The sequence below is a fragment of the Tauraco erythrolophus genome, chromosome 5 (assembly GCF_009769465.1).
Source record: "Tauraco erythrolophus isolate bTauEry1 chromosome 5, bTauEry1.pri, whole genome shotgun sequence".
NCBI lineage: Eukaryota > Metazoa > Chordata > Aves > Musophagiformes > Musophagidae > Tauraco > Tauraco erythrolophus.
In genome coordinates this window covers 38440031-38460763 of record NC_141469.1, presented here as the reverse complement: position 1 = coordinate 38460763, position 20733 = coordinate 38440031, and the positions used below count along the sequence as shown (strand labels likewise).

General features: G+C 38.9%; 2 protein-coding genes across 2 annotated transcripts in view; one reads left to right on the top strand and one right to left on the bottom strand.

Annotated features, from left to right (window-relative positions):
- The window catches only part of FAM184B (family with sequence similarity 184 member B), a 46730-nt gene extending 31202 nt beyond the window's left edge, over window positions 1-15528 (top strand). Inside the window, 11 exon segments of the mRNA XM_086612481.1 lie at window positions 4960-5172; window positions 6383-6536; window positions 7697-7809; window positions 8235-8419; window positions 9201-9217; window positions 11388-11538; window positions 12809-12926; window positions 13030-13125; window positions 13718-13787; window positions 13790-13916; window positions 15435-15528. Coding sequence (XP_086468607.1) covers window positions 4960-5172; window positions 6383-6536; window positions 7697-7809; window positions 8235-8419; window positions 9201-9217; window positions 11388-11538; window positions 12809-12926; window positions 13030-13125; window positions 13718-13787; window positions 13790-13916; window positions 15435-15528 — 1338 coding nt within the window.
- A 2248-nt stretch (window positions 15529-17776) lies between these two features.
- Window positions 17777-20167, bottom strand: MED28 (mediator complex subunit 28). The gene is made up of 4 exons (XM_086611921.1): window positions 20009-20167; window positions 19845-19911; window positions 18545-18657; window positions 17777-18070 (listed from the first exon to the last, which is right to left on the bottom strand). The coding sequence occupies exons 1-4, from the start codon at window positions 20165-20167 to the stop codon at window positions 17873-17875; spliced, it is 537 nt and encodes a 178-aa protein (XP_086468047.1). The 3' UTR covers window positions 17777-17872.
- Window positions 20168-20733: the final 566 nt, after the last annotated feature.

The following is a 20733-nucleotide window of genomic DNA, read 5'->3' as shown; positions in this document are numbered from 1 at the left end:
ATGATTAGAAAAGAAGAAACTTGAAAGACACTTGAAATATTCATAACTTATCTGTCATCTTTTACTAATAGGTGTTCATTTTTTCTTTACTTGGAAGATGGTGAGAGGCAAAATCAGCTGTTGTAAGAAAGGGCAAGTGCAAACATAACCCTGAAATTTGAAAAGAATCAGCATAACCTAGAAAAATACTGGTGCCTAGAGTTCATACTGTGATAGGTATTAGTTGCATCTTTGAGACCACTTTGTGCAATTCTGGTGGATTAAATTGAATGAATAATGGTATTAGATGTACAGTTTTTTCAAGAAGTTTTGTTTTGCAGCAGGAAGACATTATATAACACAAATCACACAATGTGGTTTGTTAATAGTAAAAGTTGCCAAATGGGTTCTGGACTGATGTGAGTTGGCATAGTTTCATTGATTTAATGTTGCTTAACCAATTTTAACAAATTGACAGGCTGGCTATCTGTTTTGAAGTTACGAAACACAATAAAATGCCTGGGAACTGCAAAATATTCCAGAGAAGGATTTGTACTGGTGGATTTTTAAAGCCCTTGTAATTGAAACACAGGAGGAGGAAACCTAATGCGATTGAAATATTTGCTTCTTAACCTCTAATATGTTAGGCATAGCAGGATTCATGAGGAAGAATGTGGTTTTATGTCTGATATATCTGTGCAGGTTTTTTCTCTAAAACGCTAAAAAGAATGGTTTTAGAAATACTTTTCCTTCTGATTTCTTACTACATTATGTTCTCTGTTGCTATCATTTACTGCTTAGGCTATTTCTAGTTAGTATGGTCTTATGTTTCATGTTAGTGCTTTGAATCGATAATTGCTCTGAAGAGAGTCTGGAAGATTGATAATGTTGTGACCACAGCTGAAGTTATATACGCCTCTTTTCATCTTTCCTTCCTAGATGAGTATTTAATTTGCAAAAATTAATATTCCAAGCACATTTTCCTGTTTCAAATCTTTCTATTAGAAAATATACAGCCTGTTCTTCTGGCACATCCTTTTACTCACTGGCTTACTTTCAGGAAGCCAGAAAAAAAAAATGCATGCTGAGCATAGTAATGCTAATGCATATTGCATCATCTGATACAGGGGACTGTACAGCATTAAGCGTTTCACATCAAAGGTTAGTGTTCTAAGGAACTGCAGATACTTAACAACTTCAGCATTCCTTTCTTTATAGGAAAACGTTGGCTTGAGTCAATAGGTATTAAGACAAGTAAATGTTTTACCTGTAATCAGAAGCCAAAGTGTCTCTTTGGGTTAAATCTTATGATTTACCACTTACTAAAAAAAATAAAATAAAAAATTGCAGCAGCTCTGGATTCAAAGATATGTTCAGCAAGTGGCTCTGGCATCTGCCTGTTCTTCCAGGCCACAGGTAGATCCCATCACACAGACACATTACAGACAATTAATGTTTTTTCATTAAGAATAATATTTAGCAATTATTCTTCACTAGTTTGTTCAGACAGATGGTTTTCTTTTCGTTTAATTGGATGACACAACAGAAGAAGTCAAGAAACAACTGGATGGTTAGTTAACTTAAACTCACACTTTGGAGCAGCTGAAGCTAGATGCTCTTTCAAATTTGCTAGCTCAAATCAGTTTAGTTGGATAGCTTCAGTGAAATTCAAATATACTATGTTGGTTTGAAATTGTTAAGAAGTGGTAAAACTAATCTTTCCTTTTCTGGCACTTAAAGAGAACAAAATAAAAAACTTGATTCTCAATACACTGAGTGAAGGAATGTTTGCTTTCTTCTTGTCTACCAAACTAGCATTCCCATACCGTGTGGGAGACCTGGGATGCTTATTGTTCTTTTTCCTTCTATCACACTTTCTCACCATTTAATGAGCCCCTGTGTAACTAGGTTATAGGATAAACAGGGTGAGCTACAGTGTGTGTCACCTGTTGCCACTTCTTCACTTGTATATAAGTTGTCATTCAACAACCTAGGCCTTCATCACTTGGGTAAGTGTCCCAGTTACCTTCATATGCACATGCATGTACTCTTGTTCTCATATTTTTTTCTGTGCCTCCATGCTTCCTTTCTCTCTCTCATACGCACAATGCGGAACCACCACCACCACACCACCACCATCTCTTCTTCCCCTGTGTTCTGTGAATAAAGCCATTTGTCTCCTTGCAAATGACAAAATATTTTAAGTTTTAAAACATTGAATTTAATCTGGAGGAAATATTTTAATTTTTCATTTTGATGTGTACGTTCAAAAATGATTCCTTTGGATTATTTGACTAACAGTTTTATTGTTTGCTTGGTTTGGCCACCAAATAGAAGGAAGTCAAATGCCCAAGCTGGTAGCTTTGCTAAAGAGTTTTTAACAAAGTTCATCTCTGCTTGCAGATTTCTGTCATGTACAATGCTGTAGATCTCAGAACATGTGAAACATCAGTATAAAGCTGAGGAACTTGAAGTTTCAAACAGAGCACACTATCCAATCTGATAAAGGAAATCCACATTAATTATCATAGTATCGCCCTTTGCAAGCAAGCCATTCAGTGGGAAACTGAAGTACAAGATCAGTGATGATCAGTAATGAGCACCACCAATAAATGGAGAAAAGAACCTGACTTGTGGATTTGAAGTGAAGGACAAACCATTCAAATGAAAGGAACGCAGTATACTGACTTCTGTATAGGAACAGCAGTTTTGCAGCCATAAACCTATTCAGAAATGGAACAGTAATTCTTTCTTGTAGCTGCTTATAGAGGTACAGAAACCAGCTGTAGTAAAGGAAAGCTATGTGTTTCTCATGATACACTGTGTGTTCAAGGAAGAGGTTTTTGAATTGTCTCCATAGCCCATGAAGTCCATGAACATTCATGTTTCACATGAATAGGCTTACACAGAAACAAATCATCTTCATCTGATATGCTGTGACTGCAAACTTTTTACTTAAAGTGATAAACTATCTGCAGACCAAATAGATCAAGTTTTTACAACATTCTCAGGCCCTTATTTAATTGCTCTGTAGAAAAAACAATTAAAATAGGACAAATTGATCAAGTAGAATTCTTTCTAAGCTGTGTCTCCAAAAAAAAAAAAGGTTCATATTCATTTTTCTTCTTTAATACCAGGATTCATTTTGGGACGTAAAGACTTTTATAAATTCTAGGAGAAAGAAGCAGATGGCAAGAAATGGTAAAAGCAGAAATCAGGACTAGAAGTGGAAGACAGGTCAAGGTACAACATCGTTGAAGGTTGTGGTCATAAAGAGGGAGTAGGAGTACTGAATATCCTTTCTCCAAAAGGAGTTGAAACCCTGGGAACTGATGCAAACCCTGTGGTTTGCAGTATTTTAAGCCTTCAGAGCACAGGTCTGTGCTGGGAACCTATGAGAATAATGAGCCTTAGGAAGTACTTGATAAGGGCTGTGATTCATCTGGGAATGGAGAAGGACTTCAGGAGAGAGAGAGAAAGGAAGGCTAAGTACATCCTTTGGAGGAGAGGAGTCAGCATACTCAACCAATGTGAGAAAGAACAGAGTCATGAGCTAAGCAGGAGTACATTTAGCCATCATCAGAAAGGATTCCTACGATTTGGAGAGATCTGGCATAGCTCATTAGTATCTCCCTTTGGACAGTGCAATGCTGACCGCGGCCATGAAGTTAATGAGAAGTAAGGGCTTTGCACATCATGCCTCCTTTTCTCTTATGTAACACAAATGTACTGGAAGGTGCTATGAGAATGAAACGTGGAAGGATGTAGACACCTTAGGTCCCTTAGTAAATCTTCATCCAGCTTTTGTGGTGCTGCATCAAAAAGGACCACAAGCATGGAGTTGAAGTTACACCAACTATTCAGCTAGCTAAAGCTACAGTGCTTCCTCAGCTAACAGTCCGTCTACAATATGCATGGAAAACAAATGAAGGCAACACTGAGGAGAAAAAGAACATGTATTAGTGTAGAGGTAAGAATAGGAAGGAGTCACAGGTTATAATCTGTATTGCATCCAATTTGCAGATGTGTGTAACATCATTTGAATCATTTAAGTCACATGAAATCATAAGGATGCAAACTTCTTCCTTTCATAGTTTGAATTCCATTTGTCTAAGGCTGAAAAGTACAAGCATATAAAAAATGGAAAACAGACCATCCTCTTTCATATGTTCCTCAAGAGAAAAGGCAAGAGGCATAAAGGTTTAGCAGGAGGAATGTCGCAGCAAAAAATCTGACTTGGAAGTCAGATACAGCAGTAAAAGCACTGATTTGCCTTACTGATTATGCATGCTGCTTTTATGCAGAAGGCAGTTTTTTGGAATTTCACAGCTATCATGTTTGGAATGGCAAATTTAAGAAGAATTACAAATACAAATTTTTACTGAAAGCTGAGAAAACCTACCAAATAGGAAAGAGAACAGGCTTCTCCTTCCTTCCCCACCAAAACAAACCCCACTAAGTTATTCTTATAAACAGGTATTTTTTTGTTACTTTTGTGTCAGCCATTATAGATGTGTACTGTATTTAGTAAGTACAGAGGGGAGAAAATAAAACAAGAGAGGGGAAAAATAAAACAAATCTGAAGCATGATGTGCAGAATTCTTGTTTCCATTGGTTCTTATCTACTGCTTTATATAAATAGACTTTGCAATGTTACATATCCCAGATGACAATAAGCACAGCCTTAGGCCTCCCTCCTGGTTTGTGCCATAATTATTGTGCAAATTGAACTGTGGATTGTACATATGAGATGGAGACAATTTGAAAATAAATAATTTAAGAAAGGTACTTGATGGGCAACAGACAGTTTATGCAAAAGGATTGTCATTCTTCACTGAAAAAAGGGCTCCTTGCTCAAACAAGCATCTTGGTATTTTCATAGAGCAACACAGGTTCATAAAATGTACTTAGATCCACATAATTCCTCTCCATTGTGAATGCATCCATTAATCCTGTCCTGCTGATTTGCTTTTCTGGAAGGTGGCTCAGCTGAAACAAATATTAGACCAGCAAGCAAATAATTTCAAGGAGTCACTGAGGAAACATAATCTACAGTCCAACAAAGAAAAAGAGAAGCTTCTGCAGGATCTTCAAAATACCATTAAAGAAAACCAGAATGTTAAACTGCAGTTGGAGGCATCACATCAAAAGGTCTTAAAAATGTTGGAGAAAAGCAAAAATCAGGAACTCAAGGTCAGTTTATGACATACTACTGTAAAAAAAATCATATTTGTGGGATAAACCATCTTAGCTAGAGCCGATTATCAAAACTCAGTTATCTCCAGTTAACTTAATGACGGGTTGCCATTGTAGCACATGATGAATTATTTTGTGATTTTGAAACCTCATCATCTTTGGATTGTTTTTTTTATTCATTCCACAGCATGAATGAAATAGTTTCATAAAATACATAGCCTACTGTCTACAGTTAGGCTGCAATGAATACAAGCTCCTCTAGCTGTGCTCTTGCTTCAGAAATACAAGGGAATTCCTAAGTGTATTATTAACAGGACTCAGTTTTATTCTTTTTCATCCATTATTAATTTATACATAAATACTTTAAAAAGAAGTATAGTAGACATGTTTAATGATATGTATTGCCTTGCATACCTTCAAGAAATCAATTCTCTAAGTGAATAACCAAAGCTTTTAAAGGTTCAAGTGGATTTATTTCAGTGACAAAATGTTAATGCAGCATATCGAGGTTCTAAAGAATGTTGCTGTTTGAGAAAAAAAGATGAACTTAAAAAATCTACATGTGATTGTGGCATGCAGTTCAGATGTTCCTGTTGATATCAAACACCTTAGAGAAAACCTTACAAAACATACATAGTAAAATCACCCTAAGAAGAATTAATATATTGTTTATATATTCAGAATAAAATCCTAGCTTTAACAAAACCAAGCTCAAGGCTGGTAAATATGAAACTGAGGAGTTTGCTTTCGGAGCCACTAAAGAGCAACTACTCCATCATTTATGATATATCGGCAGCACTTCTAACAATAGTGGAAGTTTTAGCCAAGGACAATACAAGGAAAGATAGAAACCTTTGTCTGACACTGTAATAAGTAATGTCATACAGGTCAAATCTGGGAGGCTTTGTGTGTTGAATGATAAAACATGTTTCTAATGTCAAAATAGTGCAAGGTTGTCAGTGTTTTTTCATGATGTACAACAAATCTAATAGACGATGTCTTGGTAATTTCTGTTGTACCTATTAAGTGTTATTTTTTTAACTTCAGCTCATTTTTATTCTTGTGTGGATGAAGTGTCATGTAAAGTGGGGATGAAAATAAAAGTTCTACAATGAAAGATCAGATGCATCCTGGCATTACAAGTAAAAAACCAAGGTGATAAATAGGTTCTAACCACTTTATTTTGCGGGGGGGCTTTTGCTTACAGGAGGCAGAAGAACGTTTGAAAAAGGAATTTAATGAGACTTTAAAGATCCAACATCAGTCTCATAGGCTGGAAATACAAACCTTGGAAGAGAAAGCAAAGAAAGAATTACATGATGAACTCGAACAGATACAGAAGCAGCAAACTCTGTTGCTAGGTATAATGTCTCATGTCATGCACAACTCCTGCTGCTTGATTATATGCTGAGAAGCACTGACTTTCCCCCATTCATTTTCTCTCCCATCTTCTGGGAACTCAGATCTTTGTGAATCTCCTTTTCCATACCCTGCAATTTCAGCAATACAGACAATATTCTTTGTTAACCTACCTCTCGACTGTCAGCAGCAGAACATTGCTGGGAGAGTACTCTGGTGTATAACATTCAAGTATGCATTATCAGCTATATTAAATTGAAATATTGTAGTTAGTGTATACGACTTTCCTCTTTTTTTCTATGATGTGAAGAATTATACGTGGTTCAAGTCTGTTCTGTTGAGTTCAGCAGTGGTGATTAGTTGCTCCATAAGTATTGTTTCGTCAGTTTAGAAAGTTCCCTAAACCATTCAGAAATAAACAGAACACTGCATTAGGAGGACCTCTGATATCTCCAGGTTTGCACTCAGGTTATTAAAGCTCATCTATTAAAGTTTTTTTTAATTAAAGAAAGAATAATTTGAAAGTACTTTAAGTACAAACTGGATTCTTTTCTTGTTTTTTTTTTTTTTCAGCAATTCAAATTTGCTAGAAAGATTTGTTGCTCTCTAACATTTATATGTTCAATAGCTGAATTCTGTTATTCTTCAAGAAAAATTGTAGAGAAACAATAGATAAAAACTTCTTTCTCCTTTTATTTGATCCACCCTGAAATTTGTACCCAATACACAGAAAAGTTGCAGCATATGACAGATTAGCTTATGTAAGTGTTGTACTTTTCGTAACACAACCAGAGCTCTCCTCAATCTGCCTTATGGCCCCTCTATAAAACTAGTGGACTTACCAGAGAAGCTCAAGGGGTCTCCAGGAAAGTTCAAGGTTAGAAGAAGTGATTGTAGTGATTTAATCTTCAAAACAACTGCCACAGAATTACCTCCCTGATTCTGATGTTGAATCATTGCTATTGTAGCTCCGTAACTTCATACTATTGCTCAGCTGAGTTACTTCTCTAGTAATAGGAAGCCATTATACTTAATGGTGAAGGAGCTGAAGAACAAAGCAAAATGTAATATATTAATGTTTTCATCTACATTGTCTGTATCTACCTTCCCCATCCAGCAGGCCTCTGGCTGCCTTAATAATGGTCTGTCTGATTGTTGCTAGGATCTCTAAGGATGGAACTCTCTGAGCAACAAACACTGTGCACCAATCTCAAGAAACAAATAGATGAACTCCAAACGGAGCTGAGGAGTGTGAGGACACTGAAGAAGCATCAGGCAAGAATCCAGTTCCTACTTCATTGACATGTTTTGTTTTCCAAAAGCAATAGTATCAGATTTCTCTCTTGAGATAATAAAAGTGTACAGAGTCTCTTAGAGAAATGCAATGGGTTTCCTTCCCTTGTATCACACTTTAAAATGTTAGCATTGTTTATTTCCTTTTCCCTATGGGCACGCTTTTTTTTTCTATTTAAAGAGCAGGATCTACAACACAAGTAAATGAATTAATGTTACAATAAAATAAATTCTATGGAGGCTATAAAATAGCTTCAGGAAGTTTTGATCACAGATTTTGTCTTGCACATAGAATTGCACATATATTGAAAAATCAGCTTGAAAAAATTCAATGCACACAATTCTAGTGAGATCTTCATGTTAAATAATAAGAGGCTGTGAATAACTAAATGTGGCCTTTTCCTTAGGAAGGAAGTAGCCAGAGCCAGATCAGATCTCTTCATGATGAACTGGAAAAATGTCAGAGTGAAATTTCCGAACTCAAGAAAGAGAATTTACTTTTGAAGGATACAATGGAGCTACTCAGTGCTGAGTTGGAATCGCAGAAGCAAGAAGCTGCACAGCTTCAGGACAGGGAAAAACAGCACAGGAGGTTTGCCTTAAATTCACACTTCACCGTGCTATCTAGAGATCTGATAATAATGCCAGCATCAGAGGTGTTCTAAATGTGATGTGTCAGAATCTCTCCTTTCTAAACTACTAATTTTAGAGGTTAGGAGTTTTGTAAAAGCAGTAGTTCGTTTCATTTCTGTCCATTCATAACAAAAGCATTTGAACTAATTGTTCATTATATGTCATAGAGAACTATGTCCAGCATAGCCTCACAGGCGTGACCTGAGAAAATCTGCCTAACATCAGCTTTTGAAAGGCAGTGGAAAACATGAACAAATCCCAAACTCACCCAAGAGCTATTAAAAATGTAGAAGCCTCTGAGAATAAATCTGAGTCTGTTTTTCATACATACTCTCTAGCTGAAACCAATGGGTTGTAAAGGAGACACTTGAGAATGCCGTATGCACTCCGTAAGACTTTGCTTTGGCAGGGAGTAAGGGCAGTGACAGCGGGCACCAACAGTGCCTCTGGGCTGATGGAAGCCTGGAGCTGTAATATGCCATCAGAGCACAGGAAGGGCAAGCTGACTTGTGGTCTTGGCTGCCTTTGCAGAAGGTGGACTGCATCCTCTAGTGTAGCCACAGGCTCAGAGCACGTGTTGGATTGCAGTAGTAGCAGCCTTTCCATTCGCATACAGAAAAAGCGCAGGACTTACCTTTTACATGGGAGATGAGACTGGGGTTCACTGTTCAGTGCATTTGTATGGCTGTTGAATCCTTTGAAATTTCTGGATGATCATACTTAACATATTCTCTTTGCAGAGCGATTGAGGGATCTGGTGCGTGGGTACCTTTCAATTATTTTCTGCACTGGTGTAGAATGCATGCATCTAACTACTCAAGCTGTATATATAAAAGGATTTCTGAAGAGTATACCCTTAAAGGAATCTTTAAAATTATATACTGTATAGTCTAGAGAAAAGCACTCAAGGGATACAAGGTTTTTCAGCAGACTGTCAGAGTGGCCAGAGTAATTGCATTGCTGTCTACCAGTCAGTAGATATTTAAAGAATGGAAAGAAACTTTTTTTTTCCCTTAGCACTCTTTGGAGAGTTAACTTGAAAGTGACTTTCATTCTAAGCTTTTGAAGCAAGATCAACAGCAAGAATTGCAGACCAGAGAGTTTCATTACTGCCCTCCAGCTGCCTTGAAGGAATTTAGACCTTCTGTTCATGAAGAGAAGAATTATTCACATGTCATGAGAGGTCTAAAAGGCCTCAAATGCTAAAGCTGCTGGGTTGGATAACCTTTACAGGGGATAAATGGTGTAGCTCTACTACAGTAAGCATTTGAGAATGAAGCATTAATGGAAATTGTGTAAGGAGAAATCCTTCAAATAACGGGAGGTAGAACCAAGAGCTCAAATGGTTCAAACCTGATACGGGCTGCTCTGAAATTAAACCATGGAAGATCTGGAACATTAAATTGCAGCTCTTGTTTTGCTTTTGCAGGACCAATAATTGTATAGGGGAATAGTTAAATTGGTGAGTGAATATAAGTAACTGCTTTTTTACTGTTACTGTAACAACAGTGACCTTGTCTTATGCTATATCATAGAATCATAGAATGGATAGGGTTGGAAGAGACCTTAAAGATCATTTAGTTCCAACCCCCCTGCCTTGGGCAAGGACACTCTCCACTACACCAGGTTGTTTCTGATTTGAAAACTGATTTGCATGTGCCAAATTTTTATAACTGATTATTTAAAATCACTATTCCTACTGTTGCCAAGTAAGTGAAACCAGTAATCTGCTTGAAGTAATCATTTCCATTTCCATTCTCTTGAATTGTGTGAATTTCACCTCCAGTACAGAAACCTTTTGCAAAGATTAGGATGAGAGCAGATAAAGGTTTTTTTATGGGAAGAGAGGACAAGTCTTAAAATGGCTAGTCTGAAGGACAGCTTTTGTTCTGCCCCTGAAGACCCATTTCAGGGATTCTGCTCTCATTTTCACTCCTATTCTTCTGCTTCTTATTTTGTGCCAAGTGCCAATTCAATCACTCTCATAGCTCTGCTCTAATTTCAAGGGCAGAAACCTTTCATGGACCTTTTGGCCTTTCCTGAAGCTTTCAGAAACAAGTGAAAGGCGCTTAGAAATACATTAAAATGAAAAAAAAAAAAAGGTAAACTGAATATGTTTTGTGAAAATTACAGTTGTTAATCTGCTGAGTTTGACATTTCTGTTTTAATCAGTAAACAACAGAACATGGGCTTAAACAGAACACTGAGTTAATTAAAACTTTCTCCAAGATTTAATAAAACGTTAGCAAACGAAAGGCAATAAGTAACAATGATCTTCAATAGATGTCTATTGATTTGGGGATTGGTATCAGAAAGCAATGTTATGGCTAGGCTTGAAAAAACGTTAGGCATTTTTAGTTTTCAATTGATGGTGTTAATCAAATAGCAGTAGCTTTCAAAATGTCTGTTAAAGACAAATGTAGTTAAAGGTATTGTTACAACATTTCTTATCTTCGCTTTTTAAAAAAAATATTTTTAGAATGGTGGTAGGGAGTATTAATGTCACTGGTGCCATGATGTGATGAAATAATAGCATCAGAGCCTCATGTTAAAATCCCAGAGATTTCAAAATAATTTTGCTTAATACAAGTAAGTTCCTGTGGTACTTTATTGTTGTTTGACCACTAAGATTGATGTACAAACTAACCATAGACAGAATATTAATAGCATACTTACATGGAATAGACCTTCCATTTCCTGAAGGCTGAGGTCGAGTACTTCTCCAAATAATTTCCTCTTGCTCAGAGTTAGCGTGGTTCTGCTGCAAACTGCAACTGAAGTGTCAAAGCCAATGAGTAAGCAGAAGCCCAGAGCTGGCGCCCAGTTAACTGCCTTTGTAGTCAATAAAAGACCTCAACCCTGTGTGCTTTGATCAATTATATAAACTAGTATTGAAACATGAGAATTCAACATATTTTAATACCAAGGAAAGGCTACTGGTAGAGACCTCAATATCAAGCATAAAAAAGAACTGGACATACTGAAACAAGATCAGCAGAAGGAAATGGAAAACATATTATCTGATTTCAGCAGCACTCAGGCACATCTCCAAGCAAAGATTTTCTCCTTAGAGACTAAGTCATTTAAACAAACTCTAGCTCATACTGGCAATGAGTTATACTATAAGCAATGAAATAGAAGTGTATAGGTATTTCCTTTGCAAACACAAAAAGACCCCAGATAGATTGCAATAAACTCGGAATATTGTTTAATTAAAGCACTATACATGAAGTTTTGCAATGCTAAATTAAAACCTGCATCTTAGCATCTTGCAATGCTAAATTAAAACCTGCACTTAGCATCTTGCAATGTTATGAAGTGTAAAATCATCTTTGTCAGAGATGACACCAGAGGCCTCGATTCATGATCTTGTATTTAATTTTGTTCAGCAGAGCAGCATCCTTGAAGTCAAGCTCTTGCTCATTCTCACTCCCTTGCAAATTTTCCAGGACAGCCCCCAGCAACTGGTGTAAATAAATGCACTTTACAGACCTCTGTGGAGTTAGTAGTTCTGTGGTGCTTCAGACTGTATAGGAGAGGCCTCTCAGAAGTAATCTCTGTGATTGTATGTATGCCTTGTCTTTTCTCTTACCCTAACTGTGCAGCATGGGTCCAGAAAAGAGAACTACTTGCATGTAAGCAGGTCTCAAACCATTCAGATGATAAAATTTATCTTTTTATCTAAACTCTGAGATACACTAAACTAAAAGCATAAGATTGAGGAGAGGCTCTCAAAAATGTTTACCCTCACAAAAAACCCCAAAACAAAACAAACACAAAATGGTGGTTGGTATTCTGTAATACATTACTCAGTATGGCAGGTGAACTTCATAGCACTCAGTTTCTCAAGCAGCAAAATTCATGAACTTGGCTGATGAAATAATGACTTGTTTTCTCATGGTCAAGCAGATGTATGCTGAGTATTTCTGAGGCCCCTATCAAATATGGTTGGAATTAGCCTGTGGATTCTAAAGTTATTGGGTCAGAACAGAGAACAAATAGATGAATACAAACATGCATAGATAGTATGACACAGATTTTTTTTCTTAGGAAACTAAACTAGCAATGTGATGTGCAAGCTTGTTAGTATTTTACACCAAGGGCTGGATTTTGCACTGGACAGGTGTTGTGAGTTAACCCTGGCAGTGATTTATTTTGGAACTCCACAACATTCTATACTTAGATGTATTCCATGTTCAGATGCTCATTTTAAAAAAATGTTTTTTTATCAGAAAGGCCTGAATATGTTCCTGTGTTTTAAGCTCGGAATTTAGGGCAGAGTACAGCCCAGGTATCTCTTGAACCTGGTTTGAGGAAGTTTTCCTGGTCTGCATTTTCTTTGGTACAGACTTAAAGAATTAGAAGAAAAGACAAGAAAGAGGGAGTCCAGATCAGAAGATACACACCTTATAAGCTGTCTGCAAGACAAATTAAGTGAGAGAGAAGAGATTATCAAGCAGCTGGCGGTAAGATTTCCTTTTATATATATTGGAATCTGTTAGAAGGATTTAATCAGTGTTTCACAAATTGCTCCTATATACATAATTGTCTTTCCCCTCAGGAAGGAAGAAATTTCAGCATTCACTTTTAGCCAACACTGAATCTTACAGGAATCGATCATTTTCTTTCAACCCTAATACAGTATGTTTGTCTCCTTCCATGAAGGTAAGATGGGCAATGCAATTAAAATGGCAAATTGTGATGGTTTATTGCTATTTGAATCATAGAGATGATAAGGACAATAAAGGTCCTATTAATTTTTTATGGTAATGTTATTCAGTAGAATTCTTTCCAGTAAGCCGACCTACAGTCAACCTAATATAAATTTAGTATAAGTATATATGCACATAGACACAGGTGTTTAAGCAAATATAAAACACTAGAACTCCAAAAGACATCAGTCTTACACTGGGATTAAGTACAGCCATTACTTGCAGATTTAGGAGCTGCCTGCAAATTTGGGAGTTGCTGTTTGGGATATTGCATGCATCAAGGAAAATTATGAATTGTGTTTGGGCTGCTCAGGATTTGTTCTTTGTCGTCTCAGCCCCTCTGTACGATGCTGTCTATAAATAGTCATGGAGAGAAGAGAGATCGAGTTGGTGCAGAATTTATTTAAATGTCTATAGAAAAAGATAGGAATCTTGATTTTTGAGTGCTCCTCTCAAGATATCTAGGAATGAGGTATTGCTGAGGTTTATAGCATAAAGTGTAAAACAAAAGTGTGTAATGAAGTTTTCTGTACAATAAAAAGCAGCAGAAGAAAACAGCTGAAGCGCCCAGTCGCGTTGTCAGTGTTCCGAATTTAGCTTCCTATGCAAAGAGCTTTTGAGCTGTGACTTGAGATCAAAAAGAAGTGCTCCTCAAATAACAAAATCTACAAGCTTAGACCGGAGTCCTGGCTGCCTCAGTGTGAGATCTCCATCAGCACAGTCCTCCGACAGCAGCGCTGCCACCCAGGTATTTATCCATTTTGCAGTGACTTGCAAGATGATAAATGAATTTGTATTCAGAATCTTGTAGGCATTTCAACACATTAGATATCTGGAAATAAACAATGACGTAAGGTTCCTGCGTGCAGTGAACTCCATGCATTCGTTTGTCTGCAGATAGGCCCAGAACTTTACTGCAGAAGTAGGCTACAGTCACTGCCCAGTGGAGCTTCTGATTGCCAAACCCTCCAAAAAAAAGAGAGGAGTTGGAAGTATTAACTAAGAATGTAGCCAATAGTGAACTTGGCTGTTTAAAACTTCGGGCATGTTTTCAGTGGTTAAGAATGTGTTTTCGTTCTCAATTTTGTTTCCTCACTTTGCACTTGGTAGATGTAGATGGCATATTTTTATTTTAGGAGATATTTGAATGAATTTAGGCTAATCATTTGGCAAAGGGTTTAGAGAATTAAAAATTGATTAGCAGATACTTAACTAAAAATTTTCTTTGATGTTTCTTCTCTGAAAAGCTTGAATTTTTCTTCAAATTTATGAGTTATTATTTAAGCAATGTTTAGTGTTTTATCAACATGACTGAAATATCTCTTCAAAAAATAGTTAAAACATTTATCTAGTTAATATTATACAGTTATAATGATAAATATTAAAAAAAACGACCCTACCACTATACTTCAGGACAAAAGCCAGCCTTCTTACCTACGTCCAGTGGAGATTAGTTACTCTGTAAATCGTGTGCTAGAGCGTTCTTTCCTTGAAGGCAGATGGTGCTGACTGCTGCCAAAGACAACAATCCCAGACACAGGCTTGGATCCAGTTTGGCAATTCCCACATCTTAAAGATAAAAGCATTCTGTGTCATGCCAGATGACTGCCAAGGCAAATCAGACCGTATTTTAAAGGGAAACGTACAGGGAGACCGAGGGTAGCTTGGCTGCTACTTACATACTCTTTCAAATCAATCAATCCAATCAATCAATAAGTGAAGACATATTTGCTACTATAAGCGAATGGAAATTAATATAAATGTTAAAAAAGCATTCTGAATGCTGAAAATCAGGGACCATGTAATAAGATTGATTATAAAAGCCAGTTAATATTCGGATAAATCTTTCAGTTCCAAATAAAACTTTTTACCCAACATTTTTAACGCATAAGTTGTAGTTCATACTTTTACAAGTGAATTGCAGCTACCATTTTCTGATTTTCAAGACTTCATATTCTTGAAGCATCCTTTATTTTATTTTTTGAGATGCCAAATTAAGAATTATGTTGAAAGATTTCTCCATTGCTGTTTAGCTGTCCTTCACACTTTCCTCTGTGTTACAACCAGTGCTGTTAGCCCAGTTACCTGGCTAGTGCAGGTAGCTGGAGCAGATCGCTCCAGAAATTGTAGCTGGCACCTTTGGCCTCATCCAGTTCATGTGAGCACAGATCCATTCATAGTACCATGAGTTTTTCCAGGAAAAAAAAGTATTAAATATTGATAAGATTGTAAGAAAGTGATGCTAATGCTTATTTGTTTGCACAGGACACAAGGCAATGAATCGCCACGAACCAAAGATGACCAAACCCAAGACCCTCAGCATCAAGAATGGTTTACTAAGTATTTTTCATTCTAAAGTAAACTATTTCCATACTTCTCAGAATGATTAGAAAAGCTGTTCCTGTTTTCTTTTAGGGAATGATAATCCAAGATATGATTTAGAGAAAAAAGTAATTTCCAAGTAAATAATTAGGAACAACTGCACTCTCTTACATATAATAACTGTGAGAGTTATAGGCACGGATTTCAGAAAAAATAATATTTTTTTAACAACTTCTGTAAAAAATTAAGAAAAAGCAAAATTCTGGGTACTGTTATGTGAAAAGACTTTTTAATCAAGAGACTGTACCACTCCACAATTACATTAAATATGGGATTTGGTCTCTGATACATCCTGTCAATCTGGCTCCAGCTGAAAAAAGACCTTACTTTCTGTGGGTGATTTCTGTAGGTTTATACATTTGCTTCATCAGCTGTTTAAAACTATTTCTGCATATAGTAATGTAATTTTTTACATTTTTAATAGGTTTTGGTTAAACTGGTTTTAAGCTGTACAGCATGCGGTATACCTCCAAAGATAGCATGTTTATAGCAGGCTGGTTTAGAAATACTTTCTAGTTTACTTAACTGTTTTGTATAGTTAGCATTGCAATATAATTCTCCCGTTGCACTTCAATACATGTAACAATCAGCCTGATAAATTAGGATAATGCGTTAAGTATGAACATTAAAACTTGCTTGTAAATCATCCATTTCCATGTTTTGCAAAATAGTGATATGTTATGCTGAAGTGTGAGTCAGACTACACTGAGTGCCAGATTTATGGGAACTACATACTTGTACGTTTTATCTCAGTGTTCTTCTTATGCCCACCAAAATGCAAAGTGTGTAAACAACTACATTTACCAGATCACGACAGCTAACTCGTTGATGGGAGGAAAGACACCCATGAAGAAATTAGCCCTCAGGTAATTCATCAACAAACAGGAAAGCAGCCGAGCGTTTAAGATAGGGTAGTTCATCCTCAAGAGCTGTGTGATTCGAATCTCCATTTAATTTCAACCAGCAGGGTCCAGCTACGTAACACGTTTTACGTGTGCGAAGAGGCGTAGCGAACCTCCAGCCTAACCTCTTCGTGTATCACACAGCCACCAAGAACTGTACCAACAGATGCGAGCACTTAACTACAGAACAGCCGCTGCACCTCACCCAAGCTGAAAAGGTGTCAGAAGGGGCAGAACGCTTCTACAGGCCAATACTTTCATCCCAGACGTTCAGTATTGTTTCCAAAATTAACTGCTCGGTTTTGGAAGGAGACTTTCACATCAGATTTGGCAAAAAGACACACTTTTATACATCCGATCAAGAAGGGGATAAAATGGTTCACAGTAACACTGAGGAATGCCTTGGCATTTTGAGAAGATCGGAAACGTGTAGGGCTACGTTTTTCATTAGTTTTCATCCACTTTGCCTCAGAACCTTTTGAAGCACACTACGAAGTTCAATACACAATTACTAATTCTAATTTCCAGGGTTACAATATTCTAATGAATTAACTGTCCCCAAAGTGGTGTCCCTACAAAGTGGCTTTCCTGGCTATATGATGAAGATTGCTGCCTGGTAATACAGAGACAGGACTCCTTTGCTGTCTCTACCTCTGAAATCTTTTCTTTTGGCTACACTGAGATTACTAACTAGCACACCCCAGTAGAAGCTAATTCTGTAGGCTGTACAGTGCTGATGACCCAACATCCACCATGAATGGTCTTTATTTTGCGGGTAGGTATTTTGGACCACCTCTGCACTAGCCTGGCAGACAGAACACCAGTAACATTGGGCCTGCATTACATACCCCCTCCAGAGCTATGCACTTTGCAGTTTCATTGCATCCTGTAAGAATCAAGTTTGTATATCCTGAGACACTTTCATGAGGTGAGGTCAGTAGAAGTCCAGCAGAGATGGACGATTCACTTCAAAAAAAGTACACTTCTGATCTCACCTAGATACAGACAACTCTAAGGGTGCTTCTACAGTGATACTCACAGATAATTACTGGATCACAAAACATTTAAATCTTCCAGTAAAACCAAACAGTAATCTTTACAAGTATTTTCATCATACCAGCAAAGATACAGTCAGGGGAAAGCTAGGGCCACCCTTTCTAGAAGGAACAGGATGCATTCTGGGAAACACACTTCTACCAGAAAGCATCCTGAATAACAACTGTGTATTTTCCATTGAAATATAAAACCAATCCATGTTTTTGGAAAAAAACAAAACAAAAAACCAAAACTGATTGCACTTAATTGTCTTAACTATTATATTTATAGCACAAATTACATTATACAAAAGGTATACAAAGTAAAAAGAACATGACTGCTTTGCATTGTTGAAACTACTCAGATACATAAAATCAAAGATCATGTTTGCTTCATTGGAGCAGGAATATTAGCAGATGCTTGTTCTAGGTAAGCGAATGGACCTTGAGGCAATTCTGCAGGCTTTTTGTGCTGTACACTGGTATCTTCCAGGACCTGTTGCCAGTGTCGCAGTTTACCCAAATGCTTCTGAATTAATGCTTCTTTTCTCTGCAATTCATTTCTTAATTCTGAAACATCCTATGCATGAAAAAAAAGTGTATTAGTAAATGGACAGTATTCTTAAGAATAACCACCTCACATAAAAAGCATGTAATTTTTTTAGCTTGAGTTTTCGAGCTGATCTGATAGGGATTGTAATAATGAAAAAGCGCCCAATGAAACAGAGGGAAAACACCGTGAATGTGCTGGTTCCGTTCCCCTAGGTCACATATTTCAGAGATCATTACTTCCAGCAAAATTTGAGTAACTAGTTTGTTTTTTCCAATGAAGCTATCATCTTGTGTTAGCTTCACACTCTGAGGAGTGTTCCAATACTCCTCAGAGCAGCAGGCATCCAGCTTCTCCAGGTTCATGGTGAGAGCTATGTTAACAGTCAAGTTCTACCAATTTAAGATACAGCATCATGTTAAGAAATCCGAAATTAACGAGATGATTAACTATACTGATACATAGTTTATGTGATCTAGCACAATGCAGGTAATTTAAACATACCTCTTTAATTACTTGCTCTGGTTTCTGGACTGATAACTGCAGTCTTTTTTGTAGAAAAAAGCATTCAGTTTGTCTTGCAACATCCAGAAATTTCTGGATACACTGATCAACACCTAAACATAAAATAACAAAACAGAAAGAACATTCCAAAAAAGTTCTCAGGCTGATAACAGTACTTCTCTGCATGCTATTAGAAACACTTTTCACAGTACTTCCTAGAAAGAAAAATCTTCAGATTTACTAAAATGACAGATTTATAAAACCAGGACGTGCATTAAGTCTGTATAAAATGTTGCTTCACAAGCTTTCAGAACTTCTTTTGAAGGTGCAAGACAACTCTTTTTCCCAAGTTTTATTACATTTTTGACTACGACAAGCAGTGATAATTTGTGGATCTTGGTTAAATAAAGAAAACATTTCACTGCACGCCCAAGCAACAAGCTCAATGTAAGGTTCCAAAACATGGGCATATTTAGGAGGACGTTCTGCCCTCATATATTATGCACTACTGTTTTGATAATAAAAGCTGTCCCATTCCAGCATATGAATATGACCCATTATCCAGAAAGGGGATCTCAAAAGCATTTATGCTGGTTTTGAAACGGTGCTAGAGAGCCAAGCTTCAAAAACTTTTCAGGGAAAAGTGCACCTCTGAACAGTAGCCACGGGCCGTTTTTTAACGTCCTACCAGTTCTGCATTAATTACGCCTCCCACAGAGGTACCTGTCGCACAAGTCCTAAAGCACTGCTACTAGGCGATCCAGGCTTTCCCACCTTTTATTACTGATCCATGATGTGTCACATTAGCTTCCCAGTTTTTGAACCGCGTACTTCACTGCACATTTACATAACCCCACACAACGCCAGCAGCCAGCCGGCACTCGGACCTTTCCACAACACCCCGATCATTCCCGGGTGGGCTTCTTGCCTCCCACTGCTGTGAACAGCGTTCCACCCGGGAAGAGGCGAGCAGCCCCGAGTTATACCAGAGCCACCGTTCGAAGATCTTTCGGCCTCCAAGGACAGGGCACATACACTCCTGGCAAAGCCAAACGGCACCTGCAGAACTTCACAAGAAGTTCTAGGGGAAGTTCAGCCAGAGCTCTGCAAGCCCCGCCGTGCTCCTCAGCGTTTCAGGCCTGCAGAACAACCCCGCGGCGCACCACGGGCTTTGGCCAAGCCGAGCTGCAGCTCCTCGGCAGCGCCCGAGAGCACCCCCAGGGGCCAGCCCGGCACGGCGGGCGTGAGGCGGGGGCGTCAGCTACCGCGGCCGTGGCCCTCCCCCGCCCCCGGGCCTCACCGGTGCGGATCTCCTCCTGGTCGGTGCCGTTCACGTAGTCCTGGCTCACCAGCGAGGCGAAGCAGGCCTGCGCGAGAGGGAAGCGCGGAGGTAAGAACGCGGCGGGGCACCGGCGCCGTGCGGGCAGCGCTCACCCGCCGCCTCCCCCACCCCGGCCCACGCACCTCGAAGGACGCTTCCAGCTCGTCCACGAGCGTGTTGTTGGGGTTACGCGGCCCCGTGGGAGGCGGGATGAGGCTGGCCGGGCCGGGTGCGCCGGGAGGCCCCGGCGGCGGCGGCCCCGGCGGCTGGCCGGCGAACATGCCGCCCAGCGCGCCCGCCATGGCGCGCCGCGGCCGGCTGAGCGGCGGTCGCGCAGGCGCTGAGAGCCGAAGGCGGGGCCGGGTGCCGCCCCGCCGCGTTCCCGGGGCGGTTACCGCAGCCGGCGGCGGCCGTGGGTATCGCTCCCCGTGTTAGACTAGATAGAGAAGCAAAGAAAGCGGAACCGTGCTGCCCAGCGCGGCCCTCCTTCTCCAGCCTGCGCCCTCCCGCGCCTCCCAGAATCCCGCCTGGGTAAGCACTAGTTCACCAACACCAGCGTTTAACAAAAAAAAACAGCCTAAACTGGGCCTGCACCCCCAAATCCTCAAAAAAACCTTGCCCCACGTTGTAAGTGTTGAGTCGGCCTCAGTTTTGAAGTGACTCCGGGAATGCCGTCCCTGCTGGGAGCCGCACGCCAGTGAAAGGCGGGGAAACACCAGGATAACAGAAATCACGTGAGGCGACAGCAGGCTCCCCAAAAACATCCCGCCCACCGCTAACCCGCATTCATTAGTTTTCGTAAAACAGTTAGGAGACGGGCTCTTGCTGGCCCTCGTTTAAGTCACTGCGTAATTCAGCGCTGTGGCCA

Coding starts and splice junctions, on each gene's coding strand:
- MED28 (XM_086611921.1), bottom strand. CDS start 20,167: ATGGCGGGCGCGCTGGGCGGCATGTTCGCCGGCCAGCCGCCGGGGCCG. Junction 19,912..20,008: donor AGCTGGAAGCGTCCTTCGAG/GTGCGTGGGCCG, acceptor CCTCTCGCGCAG/GCCTGCTTCGCCTCGCTGGT. Junction 18,071..18,544: donor CAGAGCAAGTAATTAAAGAG/GTATGTTTAAAT, acceptor TTTCATGCATAG/GATGTTTCAGAATTAAGAAA.